Source organism: Eptatretus burgeri, chromosome 14 (assembly GCF_056783735.1).
Source record: "Eptatretus burgeri isolate ZD-2024b chromosome 14, Ebu_testis_v1, whole genome shotgun sequence".
Taxonomy (NCBI): domain Eukaryota; kingdom Metazoa; phylum Chordata; class Myxini; order Myxiniformes; family Myxinidae; genus Eptatretus; species Eptatretus burgeri.
The window spans coordinates 74,757,131-74,783,714 of record NC_140974.1 but is presented as its reverse complement, the minus strand read 5'-3'; the positions used below and the strand labels follow the sequence as shown (position 1 = coordinate 74,783,714).

Below are 26,584 nucleotides of genomic sequence, written 5' to 3'. Positions count from 1 at the left end.
AATCGATATGTTCTTACAACAGATAGTGATTTGACTTTGGAGGGTACTGTTCTCCACTCTGCTCTGAAATTGTATGGGTGGCTTGTATTTAGGGGACTCTCCTGAGAACAGTGTTTCGGGGATTCTCATGGGATTTGGGATGGAGTTGGATCAATATGCTGGGTTCAGGTGGATGTTCAATGCCATTGACCAATGACCAAACACAAATGAATAATTCCCTTTTGTAACGATATCATCACACTGGGGCACACTCATTCTGCAATATACCTGCACCCTCCCTTACATTCCCCTCTCCATCTTCCTCCCTCCCTCAGCATCCCCAGTCTGCCTGGCAGGCTTGTTGCTAGGAGACCTGTGCTAGGCTACAGCTGCTGGAGTGTTGCTATGAAGGAGCCACGAGGTTTTCTGCTGGTTGGCTTTTATTTTGTGTTCTTGCTGGATATAAATGAGCCTGAATAATGTAAGCATGTGTAAGCACACACACACACACACACACACACACACACACACACACACACACACAAACACACACATAATGTAATCTGAAAAGATCCTACCACGAACAATGGAAAAATGTATCAAGTCCCCTCGAGAATGATAAACTTGAAGATTTCTGGAAAGGTATTTATGAAGAACCAAAATAACACAAGGAGGTGGATTCAGATTTGATCTAAAACTTGTAAAAGAAAAAGTAACATATCAAGGATGTGTTGCACTCTCCACAGTGATAAATTGATGAAGACATTTTTTTTTTTAAACAACTTGGGAAAAAATGTCAAATTAAAAAAGCCCAAGCCAGGATGGAATTCCAAACTTCTGGTTAAGGCAACTAGATGCTTTCCACAATCACTCGGCTCGAGCATTCACCAAACTTATTGAAAAGGAAAACGTAATGGAGGAGTGAGTCACAGAAAGAAACAGCTTCCCCATTTCAAAATCTGAAGAAACCCAACTACCCCACAAATATAGACCAATAACTTGTCCACCAACAACATACAAACCTCTCACGGGGATCATCACAGAAACGATGTGCCACCACCGAACACAACAAGAAGGCCAAGAGGCAGAAAAGAAGATATGCAAGAGGGGATGCTGTATGGAACAATAAACCACCTACGACCAAACAAGGCCATATTCAAAAACTCCCCCTCCTCTTTCATGTGCAGCACAAGGCTGTGAATAGCATCATTGGCTGAGGGCACTGCTGTGCCGCTGATGCAATGCCCCTGTTACCAGTACACTGGTACTCATTTTGCCAACCTCAGAAGAAAGGCAGGCTGGGTCAACCCTACCTGGTGTTAATTTAACAGCCTGACATGGTTTGAACTCAAGACCCGAGGATCTTAAGTCAGCCACCATAACTATTAAGGCAACACCAGTCCTAATCGAAAACTGGAAAACAGGAAGCAGGATGGACAACAAAAAAGCTTTTGATAATGTCCTCCATTCATGGATGATAAAAATGCATTCAAGTGTACTGTATAAGATCAACCCCCAAACAATCAAATTGATTGAGAGAGAGAGAAATGGAGCTTTGGAATATCACATTGATATTACATCATTCGGAAGGAAAGATCAAATTACCAGGAGTGAAGATATGTCATGGGATCTTCCAAGGTGATAGCCTTTCGCCCTCCTGTTTTGCCTGGCCTTTGAGCCACAAAAGCAACCTCAATAATGAACAAAGACATGGACGCACCCGAACATCCAAGAAGAGAAAGTTCAAAGAGACAGGGAAGGTGACATATCCACTGGATATGGATGATCTAAAACTCTTCGCACCAAACGACGAAAAATTGTAAGACCAACTGAAATTAGTGAAACGGTACTCTGACAACATTAGAATGGAATTTGGCCGAAGTAAGTTTGCCAAATGCACATTCGTACAAGGGAGACCAACAAAAACGGGGGGAAAATTTGACCTTAATAGAACAATGCAGGAACCAGAAACTGAAGCATCATACAAATACCTTGGAGTAGAAGAGGGCCACCAAATATGTGACAAATAATTAGCAAAGAATAATTGCATAGAACGAGGCTGATCCTGAAAACATCCTGGGCATCACTGTCTGCCATGATCTTTCCTGGAAAAGCCACATCTCCAACCTCGCCTCCAAAGCCAGTAGCCGACTGGGAATCCTCTGTCGCGCAAAGTCCTTCCTCGGCCCACTTGAACTCCTGACCACATACAAATATTTTGTCCACAGCCTGATGGAGTAATGCTCTCCCCTCTGGGCTGGTGCTCCTGCCTCTCACCTTTCTCGGCTTCACACTGTGGAAACCAAGGCATTTCGGATCATTGGCATCTCCCGCGATGAGGCTGAGTCTTTGGGCCTCTCACTCAATCACCCCAGGCTGGTCGGTGGTCTTTCTGTCTTCTACCGTCTCCTCTCCAGTCTCGCCCCCCTGCTCTGTCTGCAATTTGTCCCCACCACATTTCCACAGGGAATTCAAGGTCCGCCAATAATCCCCTTCTGGTAAAACGACCAAAATCACGAATCACTGCTCATCTTCACTCTTTCATTCCTATTTTTCCCCTCCTTTGGAATATACTCCCACACTCTGTTCAATCCCATTCTTCCCTCCAGGCCTAAAACAGTTGTTCACCACCACCTCTTATCGTTTCCCATCCAAATCCTCGATCTTTTCTTCCCCTGTTAATCCACCCTAAACCCACACTCTTCAAATTCCCTGCTTTCCTTCCTGAAAGACCCTGGAGTGTCCATCTTGTATACCCAGTGTTCCCCGCCCATCCCTCTCCCTTCCACAGATCTTCTAATGTCTCTGTTCCCCACTGTTTTGTCCTTCCCACTCCCACCCCTCTTGTCTCATGCCCCCATTGATGTGTGTTGTGTGTTAGCTCTCACACAAGCCTCGACAAGGATTTACAAATATATATATATATATATATATATATATATATATATATATATATATATATATATATATATATATATATATTGATTTCCTCGTGTGACCAGGTTGTTATTTTGCAGCTGTATTAGAATACCATTCCTGCAAGTTGGCTTTTGGCTTTGATTTGAAAACATATTTCGGGGAAATATAATATATATATATATATATATATATATATATATATATATATATATATATATATATATATATATATATATATATATATATATATATATATACATACATACATATATATTAGTAGATTTCCGCCCACCCGCGTGCGGACGACCGTTTCTAGCCTAATCGCGGCCGTACTCCCACCGGACGAGCAATCCAGTCGCAGCCTTCCGGATCAAACGCCGAAATCCCGCTACGGGTGTGTTTTTAAATGCACACCACAGCCGAGTCAACACTCTACCCGCGCTACAGGATCCGATCGCCAAATGGTTGATTTACCGAATTAATCGCGTGGGCAGACTAGCGAGAGACTGTACCTCAACGGGGCCTGCTTGGAAACGAGCCGCTTAAGCAGCTCGCTCTGTTTTGGGATAACCGAGCGGGGTATTATTGCGAAAGCCCCGTTGGATCCGATTCTATTATCGGCTATTAAAAAGCCAGCTATTATTTCGAATGCAATACGGCAGTTCAATTTGAAGGAAAAGGACGCGACAAACGGGTTAACATTCACACAAGGACATTTATTTGCACACATACAGTATATGTGTGCACACATACAGTATAGATCTGGGAGGAGCTCCTTGTAAGCCAACGGCCATCCATATCTAGTGCCCAACTGTGTCTGCGGACGTCCTCCTGCAGTTGGGTTACTTTTTATTAGGAGGTTGGTGGCAGGATTTGCACTCCGGCCACCGTAAAACCCTTCATTACGCAAAAACGCAAAAAAATCTGAAAACCCACTCCGTGGGAGTACCTCCTGTGCAGCTTCCCTTTGCAGGGCAGCTCACTGGATGACGGGATTGGGGCAAAGCCTTCGGGACCCCCAATCTTTGATGATAGGAGGGAAACCACGGGGTAACATCCCTGGGTCAGATTGCGGGAGAGTGTGTCAGAGTGGTGCTGAGGTGTCGTCCACCAGACGGCGGTCTCCTTGGGTTAACCTGAGGTGGTCCCTTTGGGTGGGTGCCTGGAATGTCCTATCCCTAAGAGAGGATGATCACCTGTCTCTGTTATCATCTGAGCTCAAGCGTTTGGACATCAGGATTGCAGCTCTCTCTGAGGTTCGGAGACCGGATTGCGGCGAGATAATGGTGGGTGGTTACACCTACTATTGGTCTGGTCGCTCTGATGGTTACCATACCCAAGGAGTTGCTGTAGCTGTGTCTAATAAGCTGACCCCAATGATACATGAGGTAACACTGGTCAACGAGCGCATTATGAGATTAAGGATTCGTCACTCCTTAAGTGTCATTTCCCTGGTCCCTGTTTATGCTCTGACTGAGGCGAGTGATCTCTACGATTCTACGCCTAAGAGATGTAGGATGCATTCTACGCCACGCTCGAGTCTGTGGTTGATCAGTGCCCCAGACGAGATACACTTCTAGTCTTGGGGGATTTCAATGCATCGACTGGAACTGATAGGGATGGTTATGAGGTGTGTGTTGGTCCCCATGGGTCAGGAACTATGAACCAGAATAGCACTAAGTTCCTTGACTTTGAAAGAAGTCATGTACTTAGGGTGGCTGGTTCATGGTTTCAGCGCCCACAAGCTCATCGCTGGACTTGGTATTCCAACGCTGGTGGTGTGGCAAAGGAGATTGACCATGTCCTCATTGACGGTCGTTGGAGGATGATCCAGAACTGCAGGGTCTACCGGAGTGCTCAGTTCCTCAATACTGACCACAGGCTTGTTGTGGCAACTCTAAAGCTGCACCTTAAATCCTGGAGAATGGTACCATCCCAGCCTCGGCTGGATATTGGCAAGCTCAGGGATGAGAGAGGAGCTGAGGAGTTTGCGAACAGGCTGAGTGAACACTTGGGGGGTCTGGGTGCTTTGGGGGGTCCTGAAGAGTTGTGGAGTGCCTTCAAGACCACCGTCCTTGATGTTTCCGGTGGATGCCTTGGAACTCACCGCAGGGCAAAGAAGAATTTTGTCTCTCAAGGGACACTGGATACCATTGACCAGAGTCGCAGGGCCAGGCTGAATGGCAGAGCTGAGCTGTTCAGGGAGCTGAGGCGTAAAACTGTACGTGCACTGAGGGTGGACAAGGAGGCCTATATGCGAGGAATCTGTGAGGGGGTAGAGCATCACCTGTGGACAGGTGATTCTCGTCCCGCTTACAGGGGAATTCGCGCATAGCGTTCATCCAAGCCCATCCCTCGGAGCACTGCAGTTAGTGCAGAGAGTGGTAGGCTCTTGACAGAGGAGTCTGAAGTGAAGGCCCGCTGGGCCGGTTACTTTGAGCGGTTGTACCAGGCTGATCCCCCAGGTGTCGAGTTGGATGTCAAGGGTGTTACAATCCCTGTGGCTGACCCTCGAATCAACTGTGGTCCACCTTCGTTTGTGGAAACACGGGCTGCGGTGAACCAGTTGAAACGGGGCAAAGCTCCAGGGATCTGTGGCATCCATGCTGAACTTCTCAAGGCTGGTGGAAATGCTGCACTCGTGTCGTTGCATGCAGTTTTGTGCTCTGCCTGGAACACAGGCATCACCCCAACTGATTGGAAGAGGGGCCTTGTTGTTCCTCTCTGGAAAGGGAAGGGTGATCGCCAAGACTGCAACAACTACCGAGGGGTGACGCTGCTCTCAGTGCTGGGCAAGGTCTTTGCTTGGATAATTCTCGATAGGGTTCGCCACCATCTGCTTGAGCACCAGCGTCCAGAGCAGTCAGGCTTTACACCAAAGAGGTCAACGATTGACCGTATTCTTGCTCTTCGTGTCCTCACCGAACGCAGCCGAGAGTTTCGGCAGGTGCTGCTTGCAGCCTATGTTGATCTCTGTAAAGCGTTTGATTCAGTTAATCGGGATGTCCTCTGGAGGATTCTTGGTCTTCATGGGGTGCCACCAAAACTGATCGATCTGATGTCTGAACTCTACTCTGGTACTGAGAGTGCTGTGAAGTGTGGTGGTACCATCTCTGACTTATTTCCAGTTGTTACTGGAGTTCATCAGGGGTGTGTACTGGCCCCCACACTTTTCAGCACTTGTATGGACTGGATTTTAGGGAGGATGTCGGAGAGATCAAGCTGCGGTGCATCGTTTGGGAATGTCAAGATCTCGGACCTTGATTTTGCAGATGATGCAGTCATCTTTGTGGAGACTTTAGACATCCTTTTGGGGGCCCTCGAGGTGCTGAATGAGGAGTCGGAGCCGTTGGGATTACGGGTTTCTTGGGTCAAAACTAAGATCCAGGCTTTCGGTGACATCTTGGATGCTGCTGTCCTGTCTGTGTCTGTTTGTGGTGAGGATGTTGAGGTCGTGGATAGATTCACTTACCTTGGCAGTGATATTCATGTCTCTGCTGGCTGTGAGTCAGAGGTCAATAGACGTCTGGGTCGGGCCTGGGGAGTCATTAATTCACTGGATCATGGGGTGTGGCGCTGCCGGTACCTGTGCGGGAGGAGGAAAGTCCGAGTCTTCAGTACCTTGGTACTTCCAGTCTTGCTCTATGGATGCGAGAAGAGGACTCTGACCAAGGATCTGAGACGGAGACTTAATTCCTTTGGTACCAGGTCTCTTCGGAGAATCCTTGGCTATCGCTGTTCGGATTTTGTGTCCAACGAGCGGTTGCTGAGAGAGACTCGGATGAGATTTGTTACCTACATAGTCTGTGAGCATCAGTTGCGGCTGTATGGACATGTGGCTCGTTTTCCTGACGCTGATCCTGCTCACCAGATTCTCTCAGCGAGGGAGTCTCATGAGTGGAGGAGGCCAGTGGGCCAACCACATGCCTCGTGGTTGCAGCAGGTTGACCATCATCTCAAGGAGATGGGGATGGGCCTGGCATCTGCCTGGGGGATGGCCAGACGGAGGCCCCTGGAATACTGGCGGAAAGTGGACGCAGCGACGCGCTGTTCTGGCACATGCTCCCATACCTGACCTGATACAGTATACGGTCAAAGCAGCAATGCAGAGATATACAAGCATGCAATGAATGGGGGTAGGGACAAGACGCGAACAAGACAAAGACTCCAACCGTATATTTATTATGTACACTCACTTGCATTTAACATCAGTTCTACCTCAGGACATGGCGCCACAACGTTTATGCAAAGAAACAAGGAAAAACCCCAGGAAAGACGAGGGGTAGACTGGACCTCTTGGGTCTTTATATTCACGGAGCTGTGACGACCGCAGAAGCTCCGAGAGGCTGGGCTGGTTACCTTCACCTTTGTGGTGCCTCGCTGGGGCGACCCGCGACGTCCCGTCCTCACGGCAGCTGGCGTGACCGCTTTCGATCTTTTGATCCGATTTTGATGCGAAGCTCGGAGAGAGCAGACGTGGCAGAGATCATCTGCCCCACGCTGACGTTGTGGAGATCACCGCCCCCCGTCCTAACAGGGCACTCCTGCGTCTGTCAGCGGTGATGCCGTTCGTGGGGAGCTCGCCGTGGCTGGCGCAAAGATGGTGGCGTTTGCGGAGATGAAGGTGAGGCGATGCTGTTCGTTGTTGCGTAGGTTGTGAGGGGATGTCGTGGTGGTCGTTGTGGAGATGGTTGATGAGAGTGATGGTGGTGGTGGAGGTGGTTGTTGTGGAGATGGTTGATGAGAGCGATGTTGGTGGTGGAGGTGGTTGTGAAGCAGTTGGTCTAAAATAAAGATAGTAAAAGAAAAACGGCTGACTCAAAGATCACAGCCCTGCACACGAATAATTTCCAGTTAAACATCGGTGGGGAAATCTATCTGAACACAGACTTATCGACATAACTGATCTAAGGACCTAAATGGTGCTCTGTGAATTTCCACAACCGTAACAATATATATGTAACAAAAGCCAACTTGCAGGAGTCGTATTCTAATACAGCTGCAAAATAACAAACTGGTCACACGAGCAAATCAATTATTATTATTATTATTATTATTATTATTATTATTATTTGTATACTTGTCGAGGCTCGTGTAAGAGCTAACACACAACGCACATCAAAGGGGGCATGAGACGAGAGGGGCGGGAGTGGGAAAGACAAAACAGTGGGGAACAGAGACATGAGGAGGTCTGTGGAAGGGAGAGGGATGTGGCGGGGAACATGAGGAATACAAGATGTACATTACAGGGACTTTCAGGAAGGAAATCAGGGAATTTGAAGGAGGTGGGCTTGGGTGGATTATCAGGGGTAGAAAAGATCGAGGATTTGGATGGGGGATGATAGGTGATGCTGAACAGCTGTTTTGAAGGCCTGGAGAGAAGAATGGGATTGAACAGAGTATAATATAAAAAAATGACCGTTTTTACAGCCATTTTTCCCTGCTGTGCAGGGGTTTGGCTTTTTCTTGAGGCTATGTTTTATGGCCGGATGCCCTTCCTGCCGCCAACCCTGGTCGCCTCTTACGACACACAGGGATATGGTACACCTATTCTAACCGGGGCATACACCGGGACCAGTACACTGGTACTCATTTCGCCGACCTCGGAAGGATGACAGGCTGAGTCAACCCCCTGGTGTTAATTCAGCAGCCAACTGGGCTTGAACTCAGGACCCTGGGATCCCAAGCCGCCACCCTAACCACTAAGCCAACACCAGGCTAGGGATTGAACAGAGTGAGGGAGTTTATTCCAAAGGCGGGGAAAAAGAGGAATGAAAGAGTGAAGGTGAGCAGTGATTCGTTATTTTGGTAGTTTACCAGAAGGGGGTTGTTGGCGGACCTTGAGTGCACTGCGGAATTGTGGTGGGGACAAATCGCAGAGAGAGCAGGGGGGCGCGAGGCTGGAGAGGAGAGGGTAGAAGACAGAAAGACCACCGACCAGCTTCAGGTGAGAGTGTGAGAGGCCCAAAAATTCAGCCTCATCGTGGGAGATGCCAATGATCCGAAATGCTTTGGTTTCCACAGCGTGAAGCCGAGAAAGGTGGGAGGCAGGAACACCACCTCAGAGGGGAGGGCAGTACTCCATCAAGCTGTGGACAAAAGCTTTGCAACTGGTCAGGAGCTCAGGTGGGCCGAGGAAGGACTTTGCACGACGGAGGATTCTCAATCGGCGACTGGCTTTGGAGGCGAGGTTTGAATTGAGCCTTTCCCAGGAAAGCTCATGGCAAATAGTGAGACCCAGAAGCTTGAAAGAAAAGACTTCTTCCAGAGGATTGTTGAGAAAGTGGATGGGGGGGGGGGGTTCTAAATGGTCCTTTCGGAGAGATGTAGTGAGAGTGTGAGATTTGTCCGCATTGAAAGACGTGTTCCACGTGTTGGACCAGTTTGTGATTTTACCCAGATCTGCATAGAGCGAAGAAGCTGCTGCTTGCCGGTCTAAGGGATGACTGATGGTACAGCAGAGGGTGGGAGTCATCAGCAAAGAGATAAAGAGGATTTTCCAGAGGGTCGGAGAGATCATTGATGAAAACCAGCAAAAAAACAGGGCCCAGAACGCTACCTTGAGGAACTCCAGCCTGGACAGGAAGAGGGGATTAAAGAACTCCATTTAGGGCCACACGTTGACTGCAACAGGAGAGGAAGTCTGCGAGCCATGAGTGGAGATTGCCTTGGATACCATAGGAAGAAAGTTTGGTGAGCAGGGCAGAGTGTCAAACCGTGTCAAAAGCACGTGATATGTTCAGGGAAACGGCTCGGATTTCATGTCTGGCATTGAGGACCTCCATCCATTGTTGGGAGAGCAGAAGCAGCATATCCAGGATAGAGGGACCTGGTCTGATACCAAATTGATGATCGGAAATCAAGCCATTGGAGAAGAGGAAGGATTTAATGTCTGAAGCGATGATGGATTCCATAACCCTGCTGATGATTGGGAGAAGGCTGATTGGTCTGTAGTTGCAGGGATCTGTTTTTGCACCTTTTTATGCAGGGCAGTGATGTTTGCTGATTTCCAAGCAGATGGCAGATGACCTTGAGCAAATGAGAGAGAGTGAATGGAACAGAGAGAGGGTGAGCAAGAGCAGAAGAGCAGGTTTTTGGACACGTGGGCTGATGCTGTCTAGACCAGTTGCAGAATCTGAGTCGAGGTTTGACAGCAAGCTCTCTACCTTGTCAGGAGAAAAGGGCACAGAGTCCAAGGACAGTTGGGTGCGACTGCGTCAGGTGGGTACAGAAAGCAATGGGTTTTGGACACAAGATTTAGCTGCAAACACCGAGTTTAGGCATTCAGCTTTTTCACGTGCGGTATCAGCAGTGCTGCCATTTGAGGTAAAGGAGGGGATGGAGGGGGAACATACACCAGAAACAGATTTGATTAGACGCCACCAGGATTTTGAGGAGGGAGAGAGGTTTGAGAGTTCAGACTTGAGATGAGAAAGATGTTGTTTTCTGGCTCTCCTGAGGGTAGATACACACTTGTTCCGAGCTTTATGGAAGGAACTGAGATTGCCCTCAGTTGGGTTTGCTTTCCATGAGGCAAAGGCAAGTTGTTTCAGGACAACTGCCTCGCCACAAGCTTCAGTAAACCAAGGGCGGGAGGAAGGGTAGGACAACTGAAGCAGAGAGGGGATAAATCTGTGCATGAGGGAGAGCAAGTTTCTTTGCAAGAATTCCCAGGATGAGTTGATGTTTGAGAAAGTAGCGATAGGAGACCAGTCTATAAGTTTGATGGCTGCTTGAAGACCCTGCCAGTCGGCTTTCGTGAAATTGTGAAAAGTGAAATTATTTATTTTAAATAAGGATTGCGTAACATTTGGAAAAGGGAAGGTTGAAGTAAGTCGTGGAAGTGTGTGGTGAATTTGGATGGTGAACGCAGTGTGCAGCTGCTGGGTTGATGAAAAGTACCAGGAAGAGAGAGAGAGAGAGAGACAGAGAGAGACAGAGAGAGACAGAGAGAGACACGTGGTTTCAGGAGGTGTCGAGATCGAAAGGATACAAGCAAGATTATTATTTTTTGATGTATTTTTGAAGAACAGGTAAGATTCGGGAATGGAAGGTTGTAGATCGAAAGAAATTGTGAAGGCAATGGTGAGAGAGGGTCAGCTCAGTAGAATAAAGATGGTGTGCCGGCCAAAGGAAGAAGAAGAGGAGGATGAAGAAGAAGAAGAATCGAGACTTGTGAGTGTGCAAGGAGAAAGGCAGTTTTTTTATTTTTTTTTATTTAAGACAAGAAATCGTGTTTAGTTGGGAGGAATGGGGGACGTTGGGAAAGTGGGGAAGATAGAAATTGAAGGTAATGGGGAGAAAATACAAATAAACACGATCGTGCACTGAGGGGAATGATGGGTAGGCTTCATGCACTCGGTAAGACAAGGTCGACGAAAACTCACAAAATAGCACAATTCTTGAAACAAAACTGAACTAGGAACACACAGTGACATGCAGGTGAGAAAATAAACAGTTAAAATGGGACAGATAACAACCAGAAACTTAACTTTGAGATTGTCAGCAAAGAGGCCTGAAGGAGACCTGCCAATGCTCCAAACCCAGAACCGGAAGTCGATACACTCGATTTCAAAACAAAGAAACTCCTCACCATCCACAAAATGTTCAACAAAAACCAATGCATCCCGAGAATGTACCTGCTAAGACGAGGAGGTGGTAGCGACCTGATGGAACTCAACCAAGTGCACAAAATGACAACTGTCATATTGGCTTGATATGTGAAAAGTTCAACAGACTACCAAATCCAATTTGTACACATACACAAAGAAAACAAACCAGAGAAGGTATCCCTAAGCCAACAAGCAAAAAAATCCAAAAATAGGTGTGAATAGATGTGCCACGTGAAAACTAATACGGCCCCAACGATCGCAAAAAAGACAAAATAAATATATAAAATAAACAATAAAAAGAGCAATCAGAGAATACAGACCCTCGCCAGAACTTCTTTTGTGGTGTGTATTTTATGTGATGTTTGTGCACCGGTGTGTTACATAATTAATGAGACATACTTAGAATTGGCACTTTATAACTGCTAGCAGTGATGTTCGGGTACCAAGACGTCCCGCTTTAATGCAACCCCGCTTTGATCGGACACCTAACCCTGACACATGACGTTATTATTATGATTATTCAAATGAATTTAGAATGGGATCAAAATAAATTAATTTCAAATCAAATGGAAGACCAAATTGGAATCATCAGATTAGTTAGTTAGTCATCAGAAGGATTAGTCATCATCATCAGGAGGAATCATCAAATTGCCATCATCAAATTAGTCATCAGAAGGAATCTGAACAAGCAAAACGGAAAGATGAAGTCATCAGGAATAACCTGCAACTTTTACAACTCAACTCCCTGAAGAGTTGAGCTGTGCCATTCAGTCTGGCCCTGCGACTGGTCAATGGTATCCAGTGTCCCTTGACAGACAAAATTCTTCTTCACCCAATGGTGAGTTCCAAGACATCCACCGGCAACATCAAGGATCGTGGTCTTGAAGGTGCTCCACAACTCTTCAGGAATCCTCAAAGCACCCAGACCCCCCCCCCCCACAAATCCCCACTCAGCCTCCCATCCTTGAGCTTGCCAATATCCAGCCGAGGTTGGGATGGTACCATTCTCCCAGATTTAAGCTGCAACTTCAGAGTTGCTACAACAAGCCGGTGGTCAGTATTGAGTTACTGAGCACTCCGGTCGACCCTGCAGTTCCGAATCATCCTCCAACGACCATTAACGAGCACATGGTCAATCTCCTTTGCCACACCGCCAGCGTTGGAATACCAAGTCCAGCAATGAGCCTGTGGGCACTGAAAGCATGAACCAGCCACCCTGTCCATGACTTCTTGCAAAGTCAAGGAACTTCGAGATATTCTGGTTCACAGTTCCAAACCCATGGGGACCAACACGTCTCATAACCATCCCTATCAGTTCCAATCGATACATGGAAATCCCCCAAGACTAGAAGAGTATCTCGTCTGGGGCACTGATGAACCACAGACTTGAGCGTGGCACAGAATGTGTCCTTCATGGTGAGATCACTCGCCTCAGTCGGAGCACATACAGAGACCAGGGAAATGACACCCAAGGAGTGACGAATTATTCGTCCCATAATACGCTCATTGACCAGTGTTACCTCAATTATCATGAGGATCAGCTTATAGGACACAGCTGCAGCAAATCCTTGGGCATGGTAACCATCAGAGCGACCAGACTAATAGTAGGTGTAACCACCCACCATGATCTCTCCACGATCCGGTCTCTGAATTTTAGAGTGCTGCAATACCAATGTTCAAACGCTTGAGCTCAGATGATAACAGAGACAGGTGATCATCCTCTCTTAGCGATAGGATATAGCGGGCCCCCAACAGAAGGGACCGCCTCAGGTTAACCCAATAATCTGTGTCAATATTTTTGAAGGTTTTGCGAGGTGCACTATTGGGAATCAAAGCAAATCTGGTGAAAAACGGACGTTTTAAAATAACGTTATTACGTTTGTGCAGACCCCGAATCGATGTATCAGGTGATGCGTGTGCAGACGAGCAGGCAACGTGGCAGATTATCTGCAATGTTTATTTCATGGGCGATTAAACTTTGCGATATCTCCAGGGTTGTTCTACGTTAAACAGCAACTCCTTTGTGGATAAAGTCATTATTTGAACCAATGTATTTAATTTATTTAACTGCTGTGGGTGCAGTGAACACCAGCTTTAAAGTTAAAGGATTCCGATGTGGTATGCAGCCACATCTGACCAGCCATTCTTTATCAACCATTTAATTGGAGTGCTTGCTTGCTTGAGTTCTTAAGCCATTTGCCGAGTCCCTACAGTAGATCGTGGTATAGTTTGTGTCCCGATCAGGATGTACAGTCCGCAGTTGCTACAAGGTGGAGGTACATGATGTACAAAGGTTATATGGTTTCTCTTTGTGAGTTTCAAAGCAAAATATATTTGATAACACCCGATTTCCGAGCCGTTTGCCTTGTTGACGTGTTTTCTAAATTACAGAGCCAAATATTTTTCCACCCGTCACATGACGAGTGGCAGCTGTTTATAAAGATCAATTTTTATGCACAGCTCCCTGAAACGTCTAGAGTCCTACATTGTTTTTCGAATTTGTTTCTTGAAATTCCCCCAAAACAAGGGTGAAAGCTACTCAAGGTTTTTGGGTTGTATACAGCACATACTGTAGTCGGTAATCACACTGACTCCAATAATCTGCTGAAGGATTGCTGATATTGGCCAAGCACTAATACAGTGTGTGTGTGTGTGTGTGTGTGTGTGTGTGTGTGTGTGTGTGTGTGTGTGTGTGTGTGTGTGTGTGTGTGTGTGTGTGTGTGTGTGTGTGTGTGTGTGTGTGTGTGTATATGTGTATGTATGTGTGTGTATATGTGTATGTATGTGTGCGTGCGCGTGTGTGTGTGTGTGTCATTCATAAAGCACATTTTTCTCTCTGCTAACTCCCCTCCCCCTCTCTCTCTCTCTCTCTCTCTCTCTCTCTCTCGCTCTCTCTCTCTCTCTCTCTCTCTCTCTCTCTCTCTCTCTCTCTCTCTCGCTCTCTCGCTCTCTCGCTCTCTCGCTCTCTCGCTCTCTCGCTCTCTCGCTCTCTCGCTCTCTCGCTCTCTCGCTCTCTCTCTCTCGCTCTCTGTGTGTCACTCTATCTCTCTCTGTCTTTGTCTGTTTGTCTCTCTCTGTCTCTCGCTCTCGCTCTCTCTGGGCGGTGTTGGATGGTGTTTGTCTCTGGATGTTTCTGGCATTGTATTGTTTATCTCTGGACAGTGTTTGTTTGTTTCCAAACATGCCCAGGTGATGTTTGTCTCAGGACAGGTCAGATCCAGACGCATCCGGGCAGTGTTTGTCTGTAAACCCGTCTGGGTGGAGTTTGCCTCCTGATGTGTTCAGGTGGTGTTTGTCTCCAGACGTGTCCGGGTGGTGTTTGTGTCTGGACAGCTTGGCTCCAGACGTGCCTGGGCGGTGTTTGTCTCGGAACTGTCCGGGCAGTGTTCATCTCCGGGCTCTGTTTGTCTCTGAATGTGTCAGGCGGTGTTTGTCTCTGAACATGTCTGTGCGGTATTCGTCTCCAGGCTATGTTTGTCTCCAGATGTGTCTGGGCAATGTTTTTCTCCAGACGTGTCTGGGCAGTGTTTGTCTCTGGATATGTCTGGGCGGTATTTGTCTCCAGATGGGAGTTTGTCGCCAGACCTGTCCGAGCTGTGTTTGTCTCCAGACAGCTTCGCTCCAGACGTGTCTGGGTGGTGTTTGTCTCTGGTGTGTGTGTATATATATATATATATATATATATATATATATATATATATATATATATATATATATATATCCATCCAGTATATATTGTTGCGGGCTGGGGATCGGGTGAGAAGACCACTGAGGTGGGGGGACTATCTCCATTCCCACCAGACTCCCCGGGATTGTAGGCCGTCGCACACGGATAATTCCGGGATGTGGCGGGTCGCTAACCGACCGTGAACGCCAATAACTCAACCGCGTGACCTCGGGTCCTCCCATCTGTGGCTTAACCGGGTTACCTAATTAATCACGTGATTTAATTACCGGGGAACACGCCCTCAATACGCCTTGTCCGAACCGATCACTTTACCGGACCGGATCACTTTACCGGATCGGATGAGGCTGAGCGACACTGCCAAGGGCATACTGGCTAAGAGGAATGGATCGTTGGGAATAAAGTCCTGGCTAAGTTAAGATTTGGACCATGCTGGACCAATGAAGGAAAAGACATAAACGAGCAGGGAACATTTCTAATAATGACTTATTTACAAGCAGGCGAGGAAGGGTATGTGGTACAATCAATAGATTTATTGGGGTGTGCAAGCAGAGATAGGGGAGAAAGGTGTGGTGCGGCAACAAACAAGCAACTTATGAAAGCAGACGCAGAGCAGACCTAACCCTAAAATAATAATAGTATTCTGCAGGCTTCCTTATATGGACAAGTGCCAGGACACACCCACACACACGCACACACACAGACACAGAAAACCTGATGAAGAGGAATTGAAGCAAGACAGTAGAGGAGTTGAGGCCACGGTCTCTCGGTACCTTTGCACGCTTGCCCGAACGCGCCACCAATACGTTTGGGGGGAATGCTCCATGGTGCGGTACCCCCCCCCCCGACAGCTGATGCATCGTCTCTTGCGTCGGGCAGCTCGTGTCGAAACCGTGGGCGTGAAGGAGGGGCTTGAGTTAGAAGGGTGGAGTCCAGAGCGAGTGTACGGAGTGGTAGGCGAAACCCGATCGATATAATTAGTCCAGAAATGGGTTAAAAGAAATGCGCCACTTGTGCCTTGCACATTCGCATCCTGCCCAACGTGGCGTGGTTGTCATTTTACTATTATTGGCCTTGATTGAGGGATCGCTTGAGGATGGGAGCTCTGTGCTGTTGATGCTCATGTGGTGTTTGAGCACCCCTTTCTAAGGTGCTGTTTCTTCCGTCTCCTCGCTACATGTTCCGTGCAGTGTGGGCGTCGTGTTGTGCGTGTTTCTTGTCCATTGGGTGGAAATTACCGCTGCGCGTGCGTTTGATAGGCTGTGTTTTCTACGGAGGGGTGGGGGTGTAATGCCTGCTTGGCCTTTGCTGAGGACCCATCTCACAGCGAAGGGCACACGTGGCTCAGATTTACCTCAGGAATAATCAGAGAAGAAGAGTTGGAATGAAGTTAGAAATGAAATGAAGAAGGAATGATGTAAGCAAACCGAGCTATGAGATCCTCACAACGCATGCCCCTGTTGGCCCGCAAGACAAAAGGGACAGGACTATCTACACGTACATTAATGGAATAACTGTCTTGGGACCACTATCTGTTGGATGCATGTGGTTCTAAGAACCGCAACAATATGTATATACTAGCGATACCCGTGCACATGCACGGGATAGCAGTACAACATAGCTGGTCACAGACGACAGCCCGTACACGGGGAATGAAAAAATACGCATTGTGCAAAATGCAAGTGGTACTATGGAATGTCAAGACTTCACAAACATTGGCGGCATGTCCGCTAAGTGCCACAGCAATTTCATAGGGATCGTGTGACGGCGAGCCGAGTTTTTAGTGTGCAAGCTTGGTATTATAATAGAGAGATATATTTATATATATATATATATATATATATATATATATATATATATACATATATATATATATATATATATATATATATATATATATATATATATCCCTGTGTCGTAAGAGGCGACCAGGGTTGCGTCAGGAAGGGCATCCGGCGTAAAACATGTGCCAAATCACTATGCGGATCATACGGGTGATCCGCTGTGGCGACCCCTAACGGGAGCAGCCGAAAGAAGAAGAAGAAGATAGATATATATATATATATATATATATATATATATATATATATATATATATATATATATATATACATATATATATACATATATAAATAATTTTATATTTGTATCAATATATACTAGTGTGTGCCCGTATGTGCATGCCCGTACGTGCGTGGCCATACGTGCAAACAAACCAAAAAAAACTTTTAAACCACGCGCCAGAAACAACAAACACACAGGCCGTTCCTTCGCTATCGCATGCCCGTACGTGCGTGGCCGTACGTGCAAAAATAATAATAAAAAAAACTTTCAAACCATGTGCCAGAAACAACAACCACACAGGCCGTTCCTTCGCTTTTGCGTGCCTGTACGTACATGCCCGTATGTGCGTGGCTGTACGTGCAAAAAAAAAAAAATAGAATTGTGACGTCAATATGACGTTATAGCACCGTGTCCTGTCATTGGTTTGGTAAATAAATGGCCATAACTTGGGAACCACTTGTCCGATTAATATCAAACCTTGAAAAGGCACATACTCAGGTCCCCAGCAATATAGCTGGCAAGTTTCAATTGGATCGGACCAGTGGTTGTCGAGAAACAGCAGACACACACAGACACACACACACACACACACACACACACACACACACACACGCACACACATTGCTGGAATTATATATATATATATATATATATATATATATATATATATATATATATATATATATATATATATATACATATATATATATATATATATATATATATATATATATATATATATATATATATATATATGTACATGCACACATTATTTGAATTGGATAAACAAAACTGTTCATTGCAATGAATCTCAGTGTTAAAGTACCCCTCGAGCATGACCCTCAACATTGGGAAATCTCTGCAAAAAGAGAAGGATGTTAACATCAACGTCATCATTTGCTCATTGCAATATAATACGAGTTCCATTTTTGTTTATCATTTTCCATTTCTATTAATTGCTGTTTGTTTGTGAATGCCATGGTTGTTCTGTGAATCCATAACAATGGAAAAGGAGAATTAGATGGTGGCAAATTTGCTGTGTTCTCATGTGCAGAGATAAGATGAAGGATTGAAAAAGGGGCAGAATGGGAGAGCGGGGGCGGAGGGGGTGGATGAAGGCGATGGTTATATGCAAGGTAGCACGACGGGGGGAAAAAACCCCCCATAATAATTGATTCAGACTTCGCGGCACTTCGATCGCGATGCAAGCACCACGTCGGCTCGATAATGGATCTCACTCGGTACGCTAGGTCGCTGATATTGTGTTAGCCGTAACTGTACTTGGTGACGAAGGGGTTAAACTGAATCCTCCTCCGTGGTCAAACAAAGACATTGAAAAAACTGCCGCGAGTGTTCGGTGATGGACTTGCAGAGCGCACGGGTGAAGACTGTTGTTCGTATTCTTCTTAAGGGGGACTAGATACACCGGCAACCGTCGTCTTACAGTCACCTGACTGAGGTCGCATCCCCCCACCCGACACTATCAGTGATGGCACTGGGGAGATAAAGACACTTACATAGGAAGTTTTCCTTGTTCATCTCCGAATTCCCATCATCTGCGCCTCGGCATCAAGGTTCTGTCGCTGCTCCTACGGCTGACACTCTGGTGTGTCATCAGTTTTCACTTCAATATCAGCCATCGTTGCTCTCTTGGTGTTTTCCTTCTGGTTATCATAAGAGACGCGAGGCTGACACCAGTTCGTGCCGATTTGTGGAGGACTCCAGCAGACGAAGAGACACCTTGGCCAGGTAGATGAGACAGAGTGATCCAAGGACATGGTATATTTGGAGAGCATGCCGTGTCTGTAATTTTTCTTCTTATCCTTCCTGTCTTCCTCAACAGAAGACACGCGGCAAATAAACAGGATGAAAAGGACAAAAATATCCTCTTTGGTCCAAGTTCAGCAACCATGCAGGGAGCCACGAGGTGCTGCAAGCAGTGGTCTTTGGGTGGCCTCTTGTCCACCAGGTGATCCGACCTGCCTCTGGGTTTAATGGACACGAGCCACGATCATGCGATCTCAAACCAATGACTCATGGCTTAGCCGATGGGATAATGGGTCCGTTTGGAGAGCACAGGTTAATAGCACGGATTTTGATTGTCCATTGAGCTTGCATTGGGAAACTGGGGCCCAGGTGTGCATCATCGAAGCATCTGTTCTCGCGCTTCTCACGGCACTCATCGTAGTGGGAAATGTCACGGTGATATGCGTGTTTCACTGCGCACCGCTTTTGCACCACCACACGACCAGCTATTTTATCCGAACCATGGCGTACGCGGATCTTGCCGTGGGTCTTAGCTGCGCAGTTCCAACATTGTGGCTGCTGCATCCAAGGAGCCTACCCACTGTCCTCTCCGAACCGATAGCCTGTCAGACGTTTGCCTTTGTGGTGTCTGTCCTCAAGAGCGTGTCGGTCGCCTGCCTGGCATGCATCAGCCTCGACCGTTATGTGGCTGTCACCTGGCCACTCTCGTACGCACGTCTCGTCACACCATGCCGAATTCGTTTGTGCGTCGCCCTGATCTGGACCTACTCGTGCACCGTATTCACACCCAGCTTCCTTGGCTGGGGGAAACCTGGGTACCATGGGGATATGTTTCACTGGTGTGGTCACCGGTGGCATACCAATGCCCTTTACACGGCTTTCCTCGTGTGCTCTCTGTACGCACCCGCCGCGTGCGTCGTGTGCTTCACGTACTCGCGCATTTTCTGCATCTGCCGCCAACACACGCAAGAAATCAGGCGGAGGCACGCTCGGTTCCCTCGGGCGTGCGGGGGCATGGAGGGCACGTCAGGTTCGGGTGCACTGACGTCTCCCGAGTGTGCCTCGGCCGGTCCTGGTGCCGAACGACGGTACATGTCTGTCCTGTTCCGCATCACCAGCGTATTCTATGCCCTATGGCTGCCATACGTCGCATACTTGGTGTTAGAAAGTGCACGCGTGGCGTACAGCGCTCCCGTATCCTTCCTCACCACATGGCTCGCCATCGCCAACAGTTTCTGCAACTGTTTGGTGTATAGCCTTTCCACCAGCAGCTTCCGTCTGGGTCTGCGGAGACTGTCGGACGCGGTGTGTGCGGCGTGCGGTCGTCGACAAGCCCGACGAGGCTGGAGCGTCGGCAAATTACGGTCCCAAGAGCAAGTTGAAGGGCGCATTTGATCCATGGGGAAGGAAACGATGGCAGGGAGCGTGGCTGGGTGTAGGGAAAATGAAAATGGTCCTGTTTTCTTTCCGTGCCGAGAAAAGTTTGTGAAATGTACGGCATGGTTTTGTATGAAGTGTAAGTTATCAGTGGGCAAAGAGATATCATGTGTACTCTGAATTACCATGGGATAAACACAAATGGTATAGTTTAGTGTGAGGCAGTAATGGACCCACCTGTTGATGGGAGTGACAGCAGTGCTTTAAAGGTGACGACATGAGCGATTTCTGTCGCTAGAGCCCCCACTCTTCCCCCACTCCTCCGTCTTCATTTCAAATCATTCCGCAGTGCTTTCATCTCCCAATCCTCCATCGCACGCAGCTCACAGTGAGGGATGGGTGAGTGTGCTGACATGCCGTGGTGCACCGTTATAAGTAAATGTCCATAGGTGTTTTGCGCAAGGTGTAGTTGTGTTCCTGTGAAGTACCTGAAGTGCTGCTTTGTAATAATGTGCTGAAAATGGGACAGATATGGGGCAAGCTGACAAAGCACTGGATGGAAGAAATACATGCTTACTCGCGATCTACTATGGTGACTTGAGAGCAGCGCACTGTATCTTGTGAAACAGGTATCTGTGCATGCACACGAGCAAGGTGACTCGGTGTGCACATGTGCAGGTGGCTTCCTAACTTACCTGCTTGTTTTCATGACATTGCTGTCAAGGGCTAACATGTGTGGGCATTTTGCCAGTTTTTGCATCTTGTTTGTTTTTCTTGTTCACCTTAGATGAGTTCTTAGTACAAGGGGTTCATGTGGGGGTTTATTGCATTCCTGCAAAGTTTTTTTAATCTAATGCGCACGTTTGTTTTTATTTTTACACAAACACCAGTCGATTGTGTAAATGTGAAGTACTTCAAACGATACCCCAACTTGTGCGGACAACTATGTTGCACCACTCGGTGGACGTCCCGATCAGACAAATTATTTCGTGGCTGTACGTGTTGGGCAAATTAATCTGAGCAACCGCTGTCGGTTATTTTTTGTATCAACCAAAAAAGCCCTCATACGCAAATTAAAACTCTTCCATTAATGATGCGAAGAGATGTGGATAATCGCAGGTGGGAAGTTTCGCAGAGTCAGGGCAGAGGGCTCGTTGCTAGCTCCTGGCAACCGCACACAATCAAACTTGATTTCCACCTCGCCTGGCACACTGCCCTCCGTCATTGAGCGGCCCCGGGGGATCACGTCGTTTTGAAGGCATGCCAGTGGCACGGTGTGATCCTTCGCCTCTGCGTGTGTCCGCTCAGGTGCTGGGTGGGTGAGCTGCCGTAGGAATGCCTTTGTTGTGGGTGTGGGAGTGCAGTAAATAACATGTTCGTCTCACGATTGTAAATGGTGTCACCGCTCACCAGGACGTCCGAATGTGTGCAATGCCTTTCACCAAGATTTATATACATATCAGACAAATTGATTTCGAGTTCGCTTTATTATTTTCACCATTATGCTCGAGTTCATGGTGAACATGCTTCGTTCTGTACTTTTGTGTTGTTTTTTTTTTATATGTTCTTTTATCCTAACGCTGTGCAGGACTCCTGCAGAAGCTTTACTGTCAGCTTTATGCACGTCCAGGTGTGTCTTTTTGCTATGCATCAGATCGCGGACACTAGTTTAGATGATTGGTTATTTCGAGGTACTGGACAGGTGATGCAGTTGCTATAAGCAGAGGATGTGCAGCGGAGAAATTTGTCAACCTTTAGATCTTCAAGCACTGCCACTCACATGGCTCATCTTATAGCAACTGCTGCCATTTTGGATTTGTATTGTACTGCTCTGTGGCCGACGTGTGACCGTTTGAAAGGATTGTAATGACATGGTCACCACAAGTTTCAATCAGATACAAATCTTTCATCTCATAACCAATAAATATTGTTTTGTTTGAATGCATTCTCCCTTCTATTTCTATTTTCTACTGAAACTGTAGATTGCACGGCATGAATGCAATGCATAGAGAGGGTTGCTTACAGGTTCGGATATATGCAAAACGTCATTCAAGTCCTCCTTTAAATATATGTACTGATTTAATACACTATCTGTATTAAGTTCGACCCAGTCCGACTTTCCTTTGCAGGTTTTCAACATGATCTCGCACCAAAACCCCGTTTATGAGGGGTGTTCAAAATGTTATGCAAATAAGATATTCACAATAACCCAATGTCAAGGGTTTCTTGAAATCATGTTATAACATTTATGCCTCATCACACCTTCCTGAATCGCATCTTGGATTTTTGTGAACATCTCATTCACATAACGTTTTGAACACCATGTATATCTTCTACACTAGTGTGTGTGTGTGTGTGTGTGTGTTTTTGTGTCCTCCATAACTCCAAAACCATAAAACCTCACAGCCTGAAACTTTGCATGCATACCAAGACAACTCCAAGGAAGTGCAAGAGTGAAAATTTGGTGCTTGCGTTATTTAAAACACCCCTTTTGAACACAACTAACGGCCTTATTTAATTGCATCCTTTTTTCAGGCGCATCCTCGGCCACTTTGCTCCCTATGGGGTTGTTAGGCATATTCTGGATTACCTCGCTGGGGTCTGAAGCTGCCATGTTTTTTGGCCTGCTCAACCATACCTTGACTTGGAACAGGCCGCAATGATTTCTTAACGACAAAGTTCCCCCCCCCTCCCTCACTCACATTATCAAATGCTTGTTTATCATGGCTACAAATCGCTGGGTATATTGCAATGCTTATAACACCCGGAGATGCCAGCGTGCGTGGCTTTATTTCATTTCCACAGATATAATAACCTCGAGAATCTCTTAAACTAAGTCAAATTACAAAATATAAGCTCCAGAATTGAACTTAGCATCAGTTCCAACTGCTAAAAAAGGTGTAAATTTGTCTACTTCGGACATAGTTTGTACATTCAGCCAGAGCTATCGCTTGCCAACCATTTCATTGGAGTGCTGGCTTGAGTACTTAAGCCGCTTGCCGAGCACACTAGAGTGGATGACGGTGCAGTTTGTGTCCCGAACGGGATGTACAGTCGACAGTTGCTACAAGAATAGAGGTACATGTATGGATACATTTTCATCTGTAATTTAGGAATTCTCCATGGGTGTTTGTGTATGCCTGCATGCTTGGTTACATGGGTGCCATGGTGGCAAAGTTTCATCGCGTATCTTGGAGGTTTTAATTTTGAACCTCAGCAATGTACGAGCGATCACGTTTTCCTTTGTCCTCGTGACAGTTTCTTAAGCAATTGTTTTTTTTTTATTTGACTCGGTGTGCTTTACAAACGTTAAATGGTTTCTCTTTGTGAGTTTCAAAGCAAAATTTAGTTGATCACACCTGATTTCCGAGCTGTTCCCCACGACCCCCCCCCTACCCCACCCTCTCTCTCTCTCCCTCTCTCTCTCTCTTTGTCCAATCCTCACTCCACCCCCTCCTTATGCAGTGCAGCATCCTCCTACACCCCTCTCTCTCTCTCTCTCTCTCTCTCTCTCTCTCTCTCTCTCTCTCTCTCTCTCTCTCTCTCTCTCTCTCTCTCTCTCTCTCTCTCTCTCTCTCCCTCTCTCTCTCTCTCTCTCTCCAAACTTATCTAGACGGTGGTTATGCTTGGATAGTGGTTATCTCTACATGTATCCGGATGGTGGTTATGCCCGTAAGGTGGTTATCTCTGCACGTATCCGAACAGTGGTTATCTCCACACGTATTCAGATGGTGGTTATCTCCATACGTGCCTGGATGGTGCTTATTTCCCGATGGTGGTTATCTCCTGACGTGTCCAGACAGTACTTATGGCCAGACGGACCCTCCCCTCACATTGCCTTACCTTGTCCTCCCCTCATGCTGCTTTCCCCTCCCCGCCCCGCCCCTCATACTTCTTTACCCTCCCTTCATGCTGCTTTCCCTTCCCCCACCCATTCTCACTCCCCCACCCCTCCTCGCTCCCCCCTGCTTCCTCGCTCCCCCATCCCTCCTCAGGTTAACCTGAGGAGACCGCCGTCTGGTGGATGACACCACAGCACCACCCCGACACACACCACCGCAATCCGACCCAGGAAGGTTATCCCGTGCCTTTTCCTCTTATCATCAAAGAATGGGAAAAGGCTTTGCCTCAATTCCATCAAAAGGCTTTGCCCCAATCATGTCATCTGTCGAGCTGCCCTATGAAGGGAAGCTGCACAGGAGGTACTCCCACAGAGTGGGTTTTCAGTTTTCTTTGCGTTTTTAATGTGTTTTGTGGAATGAAGTGTTTTACGGTGGCTGGAGTGCAGATCCTGCCACCAACCTCCTCTAAAAAAATAACCCAACTGTAGGAGGACGTCTGCAGACACAGTTGGACACCAGATATGGATGGCCGTTTGTTCACAAGGATCTCCTCTGCCTTTGCCAGGTTTTGTTTTTAATCCTGCTGGGTGTCCATATCATACACCGTCCTCACCAGGAAACCTGGTGGGGGAGACAGTTTAGTCGCCGCCAACCCGACCATGAAACGTGTGAGTAGTACAGGTTTACATGATACCTGTACATAGCAAGTGACAGACCTGATCTGTCGAGACCTGACAATAAGGACGGTGGGTTTTTTTTGTTTTTGTTTTTTTTGTATACCTTCTCGAAGATCGTATAAGAGCAAACACACAACACACAGCAAGGGGGGCATGAGGCAAGAGGGGCGGGAGAGGGAAGGACAAAACAGTGGGGAACAGAGACATGAGGACATCTGTGGAAGAGACAGGGATGGGGTGGGGAACACGGGGTATACAAGATGGACATTACAGGGACTTTAAGGAAGGAAAGCAGGGAATTTGAAGGAGGTGGGTTTGGGGTGGATTAACGGGGGTAGAAAAGATCGAGAATTTGGATGGGGAACCATAAGAGGTGGTGGTGAACGTCTGTTTTGATGGCCTGGAGGGAAGAATGGGATTGAACAGAGTCAGGGAGTTTATTCCAAAGGTGGGAAAAAAGAGGAATGAAAGAGCGAAGGTGAGCAGTGATTCGTGATTTTGGTAGTTTTACCAGAAGGGGATTGTTGGCGGACCTTGAACGCCCTGCCGAAATATGGTGGGGACAAATCGCAGACAGCAGGGGGGGGGGGCGAGACCGGAGAGGAGACCGTAGAAGACAGAAAGACCACCAACCTGCCTGCGGTGAGAGAGTGAGAGGCCCAAAGACTCAGCCTCATCGCGGAGATGCCAATGATCCGAAATGCCTTGGTTTCCACAGGGTGAAGCCGAGAAAGGTGGGAAGCAGGAGCACCAGCCCAGAGGGGAGAGCAGTACTTCATCAGGCTGCGGACAAAAACTTTGTGGTCAGGAGCTTAGGTGGGCCGAGGAAGGACTTTGCACGACTGAGGATTCCCGCTCGGCGACTGGCTTTGGAGGCGAGGTTTGTAATGTGGCTTTCCTAGGAAAGATCAAGGCAGAGAGTGAGACCCAGAAGTTTGAAAGAAAGGACCTCTTCCAGAGGATTGTTGAGAAAGTGGATGGGGAGGGGGGTCTAGACTGTCCTTTTGGAGAGACAGTGAGTGTGTGAGATTTGTCAGGGTTGAAATACATGTTCCAAGTGTTGGACCAGCTTGTGCTTTTATCCATAATATCTGCAGAGAGTAAAGAGACTGCTGCTTGCTGATCTGTGGGATTTGAGATGGTGTGGTAGAAGGTGGAGTCATCAGCAAACAGACAAACAGAATTTTCCAGAGAGTCAGAGATCATCGATGAAAAACAGAAAAAGCCCAGAACACTGCCTTGAGGAACTCCAGCCGGGACAGGAAGAGGGGATGAGAGAATCATAATATGTAATATTATGGACGTAAGCCTGGAACTTCTAACACACTTTTCTCCGAACATATTCTGTTCATACTTTCGAAATCTTCACATTATGTGTTCCATATATTTACGCAGGTGATAGTGGATTCAAAAAATCGAGTATGGATAGAATTTTCGAAGAGGGAATCGATGACGTCACAATCAGCAGCGTTCGGCGGCAAACCGACGGCCGAGTCCCAGACGACGTGCTTTGCTGAGCTAAGTTCATGAGTTCAGGATGTTTGTTCAACTCAGCATTTATGACTTTTATCCTGCCATGTTGTTAATCTGTTGATGGAGGTAATATTAGAAACGATGAATATGTCAAATCGTTCATGTTACTCATCCGGTACTATGTGTCAA

The 26,584-nt window shown here is 47.0% G+C and overlaps 2 protein-coding genes across 15 annotated transcripts in view; both read left to right on the top strand.

The window, feature by feature from the left end:
- The window catches only part of LOC147013640 (rab GTPase-activating protein 1-like), a 337,271-nt gene that overhangs the window by 170,013 nt on the left and 140,674 nt on the right, over window positions 1–26,584 (top strand). The gene's annotated exons all lie outside the window — the stretch shown is intronic.
- The window catches only part of LOC147013642 (G protein-coupled receptor 52-like), a 56,737-nt gene continuing 48,571 nt past the window's right edge, over window positions 18,419–26,584 (top strand). The window contains exons 1-2 of one of the 2 annotated variants that reach the window (XM_085855710.1): window positions 18,419–19,008; window positions 19,103–20,802. In XM_085855710.1, the coding sequence (XP_085711836.1) occupies window positions 19,273–20,421 (1,149 nt within the window). In that variant the 5' untranslated portion in view covers window positions 18,419–19,008; window positions 19,103–19,272 and the 3' untranslated portion in view covers window positions 20,422–20,802. Of the gene's footprint in view, window positions 20,803–26,584 lie in introns of both variants that reach the window. The other variant, XM_085855709.1, reaches the window with a different exon arrangement.